Source organism: Macaca fascicularis, chromosome 9, assembly GCF_037993035.2.
Source record: "Macaca fascicularis isolate 582-1 chromosome 9, T2T-MFA8v1.1".
NCBI lineage: Eukaryota > Metazoa > Chordata > Mammalia > Primates > Cercopithecidae > Macaca > Macaca fascicularis.
This window is the reverse complement of record NC_088383.1, coordinates 33,429,091-33,444,196: the sequence shown is the minus strand read 5'-3', so window position 1 is coordinate 33,444,196 and position 15,106 is coordinate 33,429,091. Positions and strand designations below refer to the sequence as shown.

The 15,106-nt window shown below is 39.0% G+C and overlaps 1 protein-coding gene across 3 annotated transcripts in view; it reads right to left on the bottom strand.

The window, feature by feature from the left end:
* Positions 1–15,106, bottom strand: part of CCDC7 (coiled-coil domain containing 7) — a 433,255-nt gene that overhangs the window by 185,657 nt on the left and 232,492 nt on the right. For 2 of the 3 annotated variants that reach the window (XM_065520519.2, XM_074001364.1), the window contains exon 24: positions 932–1,042. In XM_065520519.2, the coding sequence (XP_065376591.1) occupies positions 932–1,042 (111 nt within the window). Of the gene's footprint in view, positions 1–931; positions 1,043–15,106 lie in introns of those variants that run through there. The other variant, XR_012417571.1, reaches the window with a different exon arrangement.

Here is a 15,106-nt window from a genome sequence, read left to right as displayed (position 1 = left end):
CACACAGATGATCAGGAACAGTTTGTCTTATATGGAACAGGTTGGAATACACCTTTAAAATCCCTCCGCAAAACCATGATCTGGAAACAGTTTTGTTCCAATTAACCTTCCAAGACATTGACGACTCCCTACTGGTAGGCCCAGGCAAGTCCACTACCCAGCAAGGACTGGGTGTTGTATTGGCCCAATGCAGCAACATGGTGGGGCCATTAATACATAAAAAACACAAAGACCTTGTTACCCAAGGGGAATTCCTGGGAGTAAACTAGAAAGGGGAAACATGTCTCACGCCTGAGGAGATAACTGTCAAACTATGGTCCCTCTCTATTGCAACAAATACACAAGAGGCCAAGCAATTCGTGAACCTATTCTGCTACTGGCAGTCTCACATTACGCTTGACGGAATCCTGATTGCAATCATTTTAAAGTTACCAAAAAGGCCTCTACCTTGGAGCAGGCCCCAACCAACAGAATGCCCTGGAGTCCATCTAACAAGCCTCCTATGCCACTGTTCCCCTTGGCTTCTCTGAACTTTATTTGAGTTACAGGTCTCAGCAAATTTTCTGTTCATTGATTGATGCCAAATGGAAGCAGCTTACTGAATAGGTCAGCGGAATAAATTGGGCTTTTGGACCTGTAACTTCCTAGAGTTGGATAAAAGGTACACACTCTTTGAAGGACAATTATTGGCCTGTTATTGTCCTTGGTGAATAATGAGCACATGATCATGGCTACAAAATACCATTACAACCAGAAATACTAACTAAAAGTAATAAATACTCTAGCTTTTGTTCTCTAGTTATCTTATGGTATTCACACTTTAGGTCCAAGGTAAAATTTCTGTAAATTCAAGACTCATGAACTGAAGAAAAATATCTTTGCTGTGACTAATTTAAAATAATTTAAAGTTATGTGTAATTTTTATACTTACTGGTGAGTGGTTGCTCTGTAGAAGTTTCTTGTTTCTTTACTTGCAATTTGGTTTTTGACATTGATTCTTGATGCTCAACTATAAGCCTTTCATTTGGTACTTCATTATGAGCTACATAAAGAAAATACATTTATTCCACTAAATAGAAAAATTGATCTATTGTGAAATTTCAGTATTTCAAATTTATAAAACATTTACATGAGCATTCTCTGTCACTTGTACAAAGTTATAGCTAAATTACAATAATGATAGATTTGATGAGAAAATGCTGAAAAGAATTTTAATGGCTGTATGTTGATGCTTTCTCACTTTATAAACATTTCTAGGAATCATATATAGTTAGTCTATATTTTTCTTAGGTTATTTATATTGTATAGATCATACAGATGTCATAAACCAAACAATAAAAATACATATGTACAAGTTTATCATTATGGCATTATTTATAATTACAAAATACTCAAAACCACATAAACGTTCAAGCATTGGATATTGGTTGAAGAAGCCAATGTATATACCATATACCATAAAGTTCTAGGGGTGTCCAAGGGAGAGAATACAGTCACAGATTCTTAGTTTCTGCTTCTGGTTGTGCCAGTGAAGCCCCTTTTTCATTCCTCTTTTCCGCTTATCACTAGAGACAGAAACTAAAAACAATGGCTTTGGGCTGCTAAAAGCCCAAAACAAAACAGACCAGAATGACAACAACAACAAAAATAAGGCAGGTTGGACGAGCTTGTTATAAACTACAGTATAATGAAAGTTATGGTTAATAATGTGGTACAAATAGCTATACATAGAGTTGTAAAAGCAATTTAAAAATCTCTATAAACTGACCTGTAGGGATTTACAGGAGATAATGTTAAGTGAAAAAAAACCTGAAAAAGGGAAAACTTGTATGCCACCGTTAGGTAAGGAAGAAGGATTAAAAAAAAGAAAGAAAGAAAGGACATTAGAAAGATACTTAGCTTTACAAAATGAAACAGGTGAAATGTAAGAATACAATATAGCTGATTACCTACAAGATGAAAGAGGGAGAACTAGGGAAGGAATGGAACTTCTCTAAGTATACCTTGCATATTTTTTTACTTTTGGAATCAGTTTCAGGTTTCATATATTTCAAAAAAAATAAAACTAAATCACAAAGGATAAGAAGAAACTAAAACTGAAAGCAAATTTAGTGAACCTATTAAAGGGAAAAAATAACTCACACAGGTAAACCATCAATACAGTATTTAACATATGCCCTAATACATGGGCAAGTGTGTGGAGAACAGACCGTACACACATCATAAAATATTTTCAGTAGGTTTGTTTCTCTAGAAGTACGTGCTAAACAATTCTAAAATAATTTTGGAACTGCAATACAATCTAGATTTCAAGATCAACATGGCTGACTAGAAGTAGCTAGTGTGAACTGCTTTCACAGGAGAGAAGACAGAATGCCAAGTAAACTTATAAATTTGTAAGTGGCAAGTGGCTCTTCAACTGGCTCATCCAGGAGGCCACCTTGGGATTCATCAAGGAAGCAGTGGTAACCCATGGAGAGCAGAGAGGAGTAAGGCAGGACAGCTGCCTGCCTGGGATTGGCACAGAGCCAAGGAAGGCTCTCCACCATACACACCGCTGCCATGAATCTTTGCAAACCTAGGCACAAGAGATCCTGCCCAACCCTACTCCCTGGGAACCCCAGACTGACACAGAAAGCTGCATGGAGTCACAGCAGATCCCTGTTCAGGCCCATGTGAAGCTCCAAGGGCTTTGGATTCCTGAGCACCCTGGGACCAGCTGCCATAGCTCTGCCAACAAGGGAGGCAAGGATCTCCCATGCACCCCAACAATAAGGGCCCCATCTAGGATACTGAGATGTGGACAGACTGTAGGCCTCACCTCTAGGGTACCTTGCCAAGCAAAGCCAACTGGCCTAGGTCCTCAGCACAGCCACCCACCTCACCCCCACCCTCCAACCTGAGCACTTGGGCTGGCTGCAGCTCTGCGTTTTTCTAGGACAGAGATTCCAGAGGTAACACAATAGGCCCACAGCTTTTGCCACTGCCAAAGTCCCCCCAGTCCCTGTTGCCCTGAGGCTAGGGAGACAGTATAGAGCTCAAAAGCTATCTTGGGCCTCCAACATGCCACACGTGCCATACAGAAAAACAGCCAGACTGTTTTTCATGCAGGTCCCAGGCCTTGCTACTCCTTACTGGGCAGGGCCTCCCGACCTTGGCCCTCAACGCAGCCACTCTACTTCTGCCTGATCACTTCCATCTGTGGCAGCTCTGTGTTTCTCTGGGGTGGAATTCCCATTGGCAACTGGCAACCAGTCCCTCTGCCATTGCTGCTGCAGTAGTACTCATCCTTGTTGCCACCAAGCTGGGGAAGAAAAAAGAGCCTGAGTGCTTTACCTGAGCCTCCAGCACACCACAGCTGACCTACAGAGAAGAGGCACGACTGTCTTCCGTGTGAGCCCCCACTCCTCCTGCTCTTCACCAGGCAAGGCTCCCTGGCTTGGACTCCACACAAAGCCACCTCACCATTGGCTGACTGTTCTGATTGGCAGCAGTTCTACCTTTCTTTAAGGTGGAGCTCCCAAAGACAAGTGACAAGACCTATGCTATTGGCACTGCCAAGGTCCCCATACCCCTGCTGCCCCCGAGCTGGGGAAAGAACAAAAAGCCTGAGCTTGCCCCAGGGCTGCAGTGTACAACCTGGGAATGCCAAGCCAAGACCTGTGGCTGGCACTGAAGTGAAAGAGAAGCCCACACTCTCAGAGTACTAAGGAGGAGCATGGCTGCAAACACAAGGAAATACAGAGGAACCACATGCCTTAGTAAGAGCCCATTTACCAGCCATTATGCATAAGTGTCATCTATTGGTTTGTAGTCAAAACTATAACAATAAAAATACTTTGCTAACATACTCCCATGTGAAAACAAGGGCAAGAATTCAGCCACAAATAAAGACCCTACACAAAGCCTCAGTGCTCTGAAAACATTCAGAAATGAAGTCAATCGACTATACTCAAAATACACCATGGTTAAAGAAATGTCAGCCAAAACAGATAAGAGAACCAGTGCAAGAATGCTGGCAACTCTATAATGCAGAGGGTCTTCTTATCTCCAAACAACCACACTAACTCCCCAGCAATGGTTCTTAACCAGAATGAAATGGCTGAAATGACAGACATAGAAAATCTGGATGGCAATGGGGATCATTGAGACTCAGGAGACAGTTTAAATCCAATCCAAGGAATCTAAGTAATCCAGTAAGACTATCTCAAGAGATGAAAGGCAAAATAGTCATTTCAAGAAAGAAACAAATTGATCTCATAGAGCTAAAAATTCACTACAAGAATTTCATAACACAATCGGAAGTATTAACAGCAGAATAAACAAAGCTGAGAAAACAATATCACAGCTTGAAGACTGGTTCTTTGAATTAACCCAGTCAAACAAAAATAAAGAAAAAAGAATTTTAAAAAATTAAAAACCTCCAAAAATGTGTGATTATGTAGAGACCAAATGTGGGATTATGCAGAGACTCACTGGCATCCCTCAAAGAGAGGGAGACAGAGAGAAAGCAATTTGGAAAACATATTTAAGGATACTGTCTATGAAAATTTCTCCAACCTTGGTAGAGAGGTCAATATTCAAAATCCAGAAATTCAGAGAACCCCTTTAAGACACTATACCAGATGACCATCCCTGAGACACAGTGATCAGATTCTCCAAGGTCAACGTGAAAGAAAAATATTAAAGGTAGCTAGATAAAAAGGGCAAGTCACTTACAAAGGGAATGTCCCCCCAAAATCAGGCTAACAGCAGACCTTTAAGGAGAAACTCTACAAGCCAGAAGAGATTGGGGGCCTGTGACAAATCCATAACCAATATCATACTGAGCAGGCAAAAGCTCGAAGCATTTTCCTTAAGAACTGGGACAAGACAAGGATGCCCACTCTCACCATTCCTATTCAACATAATACTGGAAGTCCTAGTCAGAGTCACAGGCAAGAAAAAGAAATAAAAGTGATCCGAATAGGAAGAAAGGAATTCAAACTACCTCTCTTCACAGATAATGTGATTCTATATCTAGAAAATCCCACGGTATCTGCCCAAACACTTCAACAAAGTTCCAGGATACAAAATAAATGTACAAAAATCAGTAGCATTTCTATATGTCAGTAATGTCTAAGCTGATAGGCAAATCAAGAATGCAATGCTATTCACCATAGCTACAAAAAAGAACAAAATATCTAGGATGATAGCAAACCAGCAAGGTGAAAGATCTCTACAATGAGAATTACAAAGCACTACTAAAATAAATCAGAGATGACACAAATAAGTGGAAAAACATTCCGTGCTCATAGATAGGAAGAATCAATATTGCTAAAATTGCCGTACTACTCAAAGCAATTTACATATTCTATGCTATTCCTATGAAACTACTAACAACTTTTTTTTTTACAGAATAAGAAAAATTCATATGGAACAATAAAGAGCCCAAATAGCCAAAGCAATCCTCAGCAAAAAAGAACAAAGCCCAAGATAGCACACTACAGAATTGCAAACTATACTACAAGGTTACAGTAACCAAAACAGCACAGTAGTGGTACAAAAACATACACATAGACCAATGAAACAGGTTAGAGAACTCAGAAATAAAGCCACACACCTACAACCATCTGATCTTTGACAAAGCTGACAAACCAAGCAACAGGGAAAGGACTTTCTATTCAGTAAGTTGTGCTAAGATAACAGGCTAGCCATATGCAGTAGATTGAAATTGGAACCTTTCCTTTTACCACATTAAAAAAAAACTCAGCTGGGCACGGTGGCTCAAGCCTGTAATCCCAACACTTTGGGAGGCCAAGTCGGGTGGATCATGAGGTCAGGAGATCGAGACCATCCTGGCTAACATGGTGAAACCCCGGCTCTACTAAAAATACAAAAAAAATTAGCCGGGCGTGGTGGCGGGCGCCTGTAGTCCCAGCGACTCGGGAGGCTGAGGCAGGAGAATGGTGTGAACCCGGGAGGCGGAGCTTGCAGTGAGCCGAGATCCGGCCACTGCACTCCAGCCTGGGCGACAGAGTGAGACTCGTCTCAAAAAAGAGAGGGAAAAAAAAAAAAAAAAAAAAAAAACTCGAGATGAATTAAATACTTAAATGTAAAACCCAAAAATATAAAACTCTGAAAATTAAACTAGGGAATATCATTCTGGACATAGGACTTGGCAAACAAATCATGAGAAAGATGCCAAAAGCCACTGCAATAAAAACAAAAATTAACAAATAGGATCTAATTAAACTAAAGAGTTTCTGTAGAGCAAAGGAAACTATCAATAAAGCAAATAGACAACCTACAGAATAGGAGAAAAATATTCTCAAACTATGCATCTAACAAAGGTGTAATATCCAGACTCTATAAGGAATTTAAACTAATCAACAAGCAAAAACCAAAGAACCCCATTAAAAACAGGCAAAGGACATGAACAGACACTTATCAAAAGAAGATATACATGCTGCCAACAAGCATAGGAAAAATGCTTAACATCACTAATCATTAGAGAAATGCAAATCAAAACCACAATGAGATACCATCTCACACCAGTCAGAATGGGCATTACTAAAAAGTCAGAAATAAGAGATGCTGGTGAGGTTGTAGAGAAAAAGGAAGGCTTATACATTGCTGATGGGAATGTAAACAAGTTCAGTCACTGTGGAAAGCAGTTTGGAAATTTCTCAAAGAACTTAAAACTACCATTTGATCCAGCAACCCCATTACTGGGAATATCCCCAAAAGAATATAAATCATTCTACCATAAAGACGCATGCATGTGCACGTTCATCACAGCACTATTCACAGTAGCAAAGACAGAATCAACCTAGGTGCCTGCTCATCAACAGTGGACTGAATAAAGAAAATGTGGTACATATACACCATAAATTGTATCCTTTGCAACAACATGGATAAGACTGGAAGCCATTATCCTAAGGAAATTAACACAGGCACAGAAAACCAAATACCACATGTTCTCTCTTGTAAGTGGGTACACTTAAACATTTGAGTACACATGGACACAAAGAGGGGGAAAAATAGACACCAGGGCTTACTTGAGGGTGGAGGGTAGGAAGAGTGTGAGGACTGAAAAACTACCTATTGGGTACTATGCTCACTACCTTGGTGACAAAATCATTTGTACATCAAACTCCAGCAATACACAATATAGTCATGTAATAAACCTGCAAGTGTACCACTTGAACATAAAATAAAAGTTGAAAAATAATAATGATGCTGATACATTTGAGTAACTGTGTTGTGGACTAGTCAGGATTCACACAGTAGAAGAAAATATATATATATATGAAATGGAGAAAGACAAGAACAACCTCTGAGAAAATGAACTGGAATTTAAAGTGTCCAAGATTTGCCATGAATTCTAAATATGACTTTACAGGTATATATCCATGTTTATAGGCAAATGTATATGTATGCAGACATATGTGTGTATGAAGGGGTGTGTGTGTGTGTGTGTGTGTGTGTGTGTGTGTGTGTGTGTATGAATACACTGAAGAATCCAACTTCAGGCCAACCCTGCTTTTGTGTGATCTTTCAGATCCAATCATGGAGTTACAAAGGCATTACCTGGCAATTATCATAGATATTCCCAACACAAAAGAGACTTGAGGTAAGATTTGTGTACTGCAGGCACAGGAGGTAGTTGCAGTCTTGAATCAACTCCTCTCCCCTTGGCCAACCAGGCTCTTGGGCATATAACATTTTTAGTCTAGTCACCTTAAGTGGAAAACCTCTTTATAGGGGAGGGTGGGGACTTCACTGTATTGTTCAGACAGTAACTGTATTGTGACAAACAATGACTGTATTGTTCAGTCACTGCCTCTGCTGAGACCATCTATGGTGTGAGGTAGTGGGGTAGAGGAAATCCTTAAAGAAACTTTTCTCAGTTCTGACTCAGTATTCTGGACTTAACCATTCCTAGCCTTCCCCACCACTACCTCCCACAGACACAGGTCCAGTCCATTGGTTCACCACAAAGTTCAGATGTTAACTGACAAATTACTATGCTGAAATAGCAGCTACTTCCAGTACAGTAATTACTTACTAGCTGAGAGAGTGTTGAAAAAAAAATAGTAATTGAGGACTAATTCCTGGAAAATCTGAGCAAAGGCTTTCTTGAAGAGATCTTTTGTTACTGAAAATGGAATCTCAAAGGAGGAGACTGATGGGGCTCTCCATGAAAGCAGTCAGGGAGATGTAGTAACTAAGGGGTGCTCTTGACTAGAGTACACATTGTAATAGTTCCTATGACTAAAACAAGTGTTATCACTCAGCTCCTTCCAGTGAATCTTTAAATGAGTCAGAGAGCCTGGTGAAATTTACCCCAAATTTTCTCAGTTTTCAAAAGTGAACAAGAATATGGAGTAGACCAGGTCCTTATGTCTCCATTACCCAAGGACCTCTACTAAGAAAAGTAATGAATTAGGAGGTGGGGAAGAAGTATATTTTTTGAGCATTTTGAATAGTGGTGTCAAGATGACTGTGATCTTGACAACCCTTGACGCCAAGATGACAGGCAAATAGATAATGCTGTCTGGTTTTGGGTCTGAGGCCAACATCAAGGGGACTTGTACCCAGATAAGAAAATATGTGTGTCCCCAGGGCGGGGAACATCATATACCGGGGACTGTTGGGGGGTGGGGAGCTGGGGGAGAGATAGCATCAGGAGAAATAGCTAATGTAAATGACGAGTTAATGGGTGCAGCAAACCAACATAGCACATGTATACCTACGTAACAAACCTGCACGTTGTGCACATGTACCCTAGAACTTAAAGTATAATAAATTTTTTTTAAAAAAGAAAGAACATATGTGTGTCCCTATAGGCCAACATAAACTTCATTGGTATGGCCCCAACTAATGAATGTCTTATGGGTGTAGATATATTGTCTATGTGCAACCCCACTGACTTATCCAAGTCCTCATGGAAGGCTTATTTCCTTATTATTCCTTAACTTATTGCTGCAGTTAGAACCATTTCAGCAGTGCACAGGAAGGCTGTCCTATGACCTACCTATGTCCTACACTTAGCACCTCTGTCTCCCAAAATCTGTCTGGGAATAAAAAAGAAACAACTGCCTTATTTGCTGAAGTTAATACAGAGAAAGTCTCCTTGAGATTATATCCCCATTCAATAGCTCAGTACATCTATGTGTAGGGCCTTGGATCAATAAAAGATTTTCAATTGATTTTGGCTGTTCAATCCATACAACAGCTCTTTGGCCTTTGTTAGTGGTATCTGACATTGTAAACATAACAGAAGCTATTGTCTAGAGTGCGAAAACTTATTATGTAACAATTAACACTGCACATGCCCCATTCAGTCTCTATCTACATAGAGATGATTAGGATCCGTTTACCTTGTATAGAATGAATAAAATTGACCACTAATATACTTAATTTCCTATCTGTAATCAATGAATAAACCATAACATAGAAAAGGCTCACTACCAGAGGAAGGACTAGCCTTCTAATACAGTCATGACACCATCCCAAACATGAAACTCCCTAAATAGGACTGGATGCTCTGTTGATGCACAGGTGATAACTCTCTAAATCATTATTACAAAATACAAATACCTAGTACCCAAGTGTAATTCCTGAGCATTATCTGTAAGGGGAATGTTGTCTTATTCCATGTGATAAAACTGGCTCTGGCCCTCTCTGATCAAACAATTAAAAAGAAGATTAATGAGACTATTTGACTACTTATACTCTTGTATTGCCTATGTGGCAATCTTAATGCCATCCAAGTATGGGGTTACAAGAAAGTTGTCTCTTTTAAATGTGCCACAATCAGGAGGATGGCCTGCAGGTCCTCCAACAAACAACCCAAATAGCACTACCCCTGGGCCTCTCTGATATCCCTTTACTGTTTGAGTAAGAGGTCTTCTGTTTGCCAATTGAAGGTTATGGCAGAAGGACACTGCCACAGGTCAGAGGAATCTATTGAGCTTTTGAACCTGTCATTTTCAAAAATACCTGAAAAGTATATACCCTTTAAGAGACAATTATTGGCCTTTTATGGCGCTTTGGTGAATACTGAGCACACAACCCATGCTTGTGAAATAGTCTCAAGACAAGAAATTCCAACCAAAAGTTATCAATACTTTTGTTTACTAATTATCTTAGAGTATACATGCCTTAGGTCAAAGTTAAAATTTTCTATGAAACATATGCCCAGATTCATGAATCAAAAAACTTCTGATAAGTTGAACTTAAAATAAATTAAAATAGGGGGATTGATGTAAGCAAGATGGTGGAATAGGATACCCAGCCCTCATGCTTCCACAAAAATGCAGACTTAACAACCAGACTAGGATAAAATCACCTTTATGAGACCTCTGGAATTCAAACGAGAGGCTACAGCACAGCAGTGGAACACAGAAACAAGGCAAAAGTGCAATTAAAGGATAATAAGAACAGTTTCATCTCTACTCATGTCATACCTCCCCCAGGTTGGCACAGCACAGTGCCAAGAGAGATCTCCTGGGCTTTTCAGTTTTCCTATGGGGAATAAAGTGAGCACTGGACTTTTCCCAGCCAATTATGGTATAACCTGAGAGTCCTACTTATATTGCACCACAATCAAAATACTCAGGGAATCAGCATAGCTAGATCACCTGAAGGTAGCTAAAAAACAAAAAAAGGCAGGAAGGGGGTTGGTCAGAAGCTCTCAATAAACAGTACGGACCCAATAGCTGACATACAAATCACAGCAGCAGGCTTACCCACAAACCCTGAGAGCTAGCACTCCTGTGGACCCTGACAGCTGACCTGCCCATGAACCCTGCTAATGGACCCATACAAACTCTGGCTGGGCTGTCTAGTGAAGGGCCAAAGCCAGCATGTAAAGATGCTTCTTTAAATGCACATACATCAGTGAAAATACAAGGATCATGAAGAATCAGGGCAATATGACTCCACCAAAGTAACAAAATATAGCTCAAATAGGAGATTCTTAAAAATGGAGATCTATGACCTTCCTGATAAAGACATAAAAATAACGGCCTTAAACAAGCTCAGTGTACTAAAATAGAACACAGATAGACAACCAAATAAAATTAGGGAAGCAACACATGAACAAAAAATGAGAGGTTCAACAAAGACTTACCAACCATAAAAATGTAAACCAAACAGAAATTCTGGAACTGAGGAACACAATGAATAAACTGAAAAATTTCATAGATAGCCTCAAAAGTAGACTTTATCAAGCAGAAGAAAATAGCAAAGCAACAAACTCTAAGACAGGTCTTTTGAAATGTCTCATTATGAGAAACAAAAAGAAAAATAATGAAAAAGAGTGAAGAAATCCTACAAGATGTATGGGATACCATCAAGTGAACCAATATATGCATATGGAAGTCCAAGAAGAAAGAGAGGGAAAATGGCAGAAGGCTTATTTAAAGAAATAATGAATACAGTTTTTTCAAATCTGAGGAGGAAAATGGACTTCCAGATACATGAAACACAAAGAATCCTAAATAGGTTGAATCTTAAGATGTTTACATTGAAACACATTAAATTGTCAAAACTCAAAGAAAATTTTGAAAATGGAAAGAAAAAAAATGACATCACATACAAGATAAACCCATAAAACTATCAATAAGCTTTTCAGCAGAAACCTTGCAGTCCAGAAGAGAATAAAATAATATATTCAAAGTACTGAATGAAATAAATGTCAACCAAGAATACTACAGCCAGAAAAATAGTGCTTTAAAAGTTAAGCATAGATACTTTCCCAGACAAACAAAAATTTAGCGAGTTAATCAACACTAGACCAGCCTTACAAGAACCAATAAAGGAAATTCTTAAAGTTGAAATGAAAGGATGCTCAACAGTCATACCAAAGTGTATGAAAGTATAAATATCACTAGCAAGTAAATACATTGAAAATAATGTTTTGAAAATAATACATCAGAAAATAATGTAATACTGTAATAGTGGTACATGAATCATTTTAACTCTAGTATAAAAGTCAAAAGCAAAAGTATTAAGGATAACTATAATCACAAAAATGTGTACTGACATAAAAGACATATACACCAATGTAACAGGGAGTCCAGAATTAATCCCTATGCACAGATTGTGAACTGATATTCTGCAAGGGTGGTATGAACACACAAAAGGGAAAGCATAGTCTCCTCAATAGCATCGGGGAAACAGAATATCCACATGCTAAAGAATGAAATCAAACCCTTATCTTACACTATACACAAAAAATCAACCGTAGTAAAGTGGTTTAAAAAGTAAATAAGGTAGGACAGCACCAAGATGGCAGAGGAGAAAGCAACCTTCATCCCTCCCTCTACGAAACAAATATAGATACCTTTCACAAACTACTATAGCCCAGAGAGGTGTCATGGGCCCATTAATGAATCTGTAGCAACACAGTGGAGCACAATGTCCAAGTAGAAAGGATCTCTGGTGAGGTCAGCATATCTTAGACACCAGGAGATAGCTAGGAGCAAAGACAAAAGGTGGAGGCTATAGGCATCAGCCATGCTGCTAGAACCACCATGGTTCCCAATGGCCTGATCCACCCAGGACACTGCCATTTCTTTCTACTGAGGTAACCAAGAGCCATCCCCACCAGGAAACCCCAGAAAGGGTGATGTGTCTGCACACTCCTCCTCCAAACAAGAATCAGCACTGTTGAGTCACTATTGGGAAAGAAGTCACCACCTCCTCTAACCCTATGTGTGCCCTGATCCAAAACATAGTCACTCTGTAAGTAACCACATTCCAGACCTGGGTTTTATGTCTACATTGAACCCACCCACATCTCAGACATTGGGAATCATTGTCACAGCAAGGTAGTCTGCACTCCAAATCCCAGAGTCACACATTCACTGTGTGTACCCATGCTCCAGGCACTGGTTTAGCCACCATAGAGAGCTATACTGTGCCCCAACTCCAGAGCAGCTCAAACTGTGTGGATATCAGTATTCTCATTCTTAGCTCCCCAGCTATTTCATAGGAATCTGCACTTTGCCTTCTGTTACCAAGGTGGCAGCAGAGGTGCATGTGCCCTGGGCACCAGTGCTGTTACTGCCCTGGATCCCAGATCCATGATCCCTCCACACATTCCTGTGTTTCACATCTCAGTTCTGTAGCCACTCCATTGCCACCACTCATCAAATACTCATGCCACTACCAATGCAAGCAAGCTGATAAGTCAGACCCAGTACCAAGAGGGATTTTATCAGCAAACCCTTCCCACTGAGAGAAAAATAAATCAGAAGAACTTTAATAGTCATTGCCACTGAAGACACCAATAACTTTTGCCACAATTGCAAACATTCACAGCATTGGCTGCTGAGGATCCTCGAAATCTCTGTCACCACCAACCTCAGCTCCCAGAGCTATACAAAGGTGACACAACTCTCAATCTCATGAGTGCCAGAACTGCAGCAACCCACCCAGCAAGTGCCCTCAAACCCCTGTAGGAGAAGGTCTTTCAACAGCTAAACTAGTCAGAAGAGGCTATAAGAGGTGACTGCTGCACCAGATTTGCAGACATCAATGTAAAGCAACAAGAAATATGAAAAACCAAAGATACAACATGACCAAAACACCACAATAATCTCCTGAAGCTGATCCCAAAGAAATGCAGATGTAAGAACTGCCTCATAAAAAATTCAAAACATTTTTTAGAAGGATCAGACAAGTTAGAGAAAATAGTTATGTGTGTCACTTAATGACAGGGATATGTCCCGAGACATGTGTCCTTAGGCAATTTTATCACTGCATAAACATCACAGAGTTACTTACATAAACCTACATGGTTTAGCCTACTACATACCTAAGTCATATGATATAGTCTACTGCTCCTATGCTATAAAGCTGTACAGTATGTTACTACACTAAATACTGTATTCAATTTGAATACAATGGTAAATATGTGTGTCTCTAAACAGAAAAATTAGAAAAACATAGCACGAATATGGTATAAAAGGTTTTAAAACTGATATGTCTGTATAGAGTACTTACCATCAAGGTAGCTTGCAGAACTGAGAGATACTCTGAGTGAGTCAGTGAGTGAGTGCTAAGTGAATGTGAAGGCCTAGGACATTACTGTGCACTACTGTAGACTTAATAAACACTGCATACTTGGGTTACACTAAATTTTGAATAAATTTTCTTTATTCAATAATAAATTAACCTGAGTTTACTGTAACTTTTTTATTTAATAAACTTTTTAATGTTTTTTCCTTTTTTACTCTTTTGTAATAACATAGCTTAAAACACAAACACACTGTACAATTGTACCATTTATAGAACTAAAAGCCCACATTAAATAAAAGATCCCAATGTTACACCACAGGGAACTAAGGAAAATTGAACAAACTAAATCCAAAGTTTATAGAAGGAAGAAAATAATAAAGATCATGGAAGAAATAAACAAAATAGATACTACAAAAACAATAGAAGGGATTAAAAAATAGAATAGATCAACAAAGCTAACAGCTGGTATTTTGAAAAGACAAACAAAATCAACAAACCTTTAATGAAACTAACAAAGAGAAAAGACTCAAAATCAGGAATAGAAGAACTATCTTTTAGATACTTTTGTATCTAGAGATACAAAAGATCACGAGAGGCTACTATGAATAACTATATGCCACCAATTTCAATAACCAAGAAGAAATGAATAATTCCTAGATACATGCAACCTATCATGACTAAATCATGAAGAAGAGAAATATGAATAAACCAATAATGAGTAAGGAGATTAAATCACTAATATAAAGTATTGTATTAAAGAAAAGCTAAGGCCTCATGGATACACTGCTAAATTCTACCCAATGTTTTAAGAAGAATTAATGCTAATGCCCCTCAAATTTTTCAAAAAAATAGAAGAGAGATAACTTCCAAACTCATTTTAGGAGGCCAGCATTACTAATACCAAAGCCAGACAAGGACACTACAAGAAAAGACAATTAAAGGTCAATATCTCTGATGATCATGGAAAACCTCAACAAAATACTAACAAACTAAATTCAATAGCACATTTAAAGAATAATTCACCATGATCAAGTGTGATTTATCTCTTGGGTGCAAGGATGGTTCAACATAAAGCAATAAATGTGATGCATCA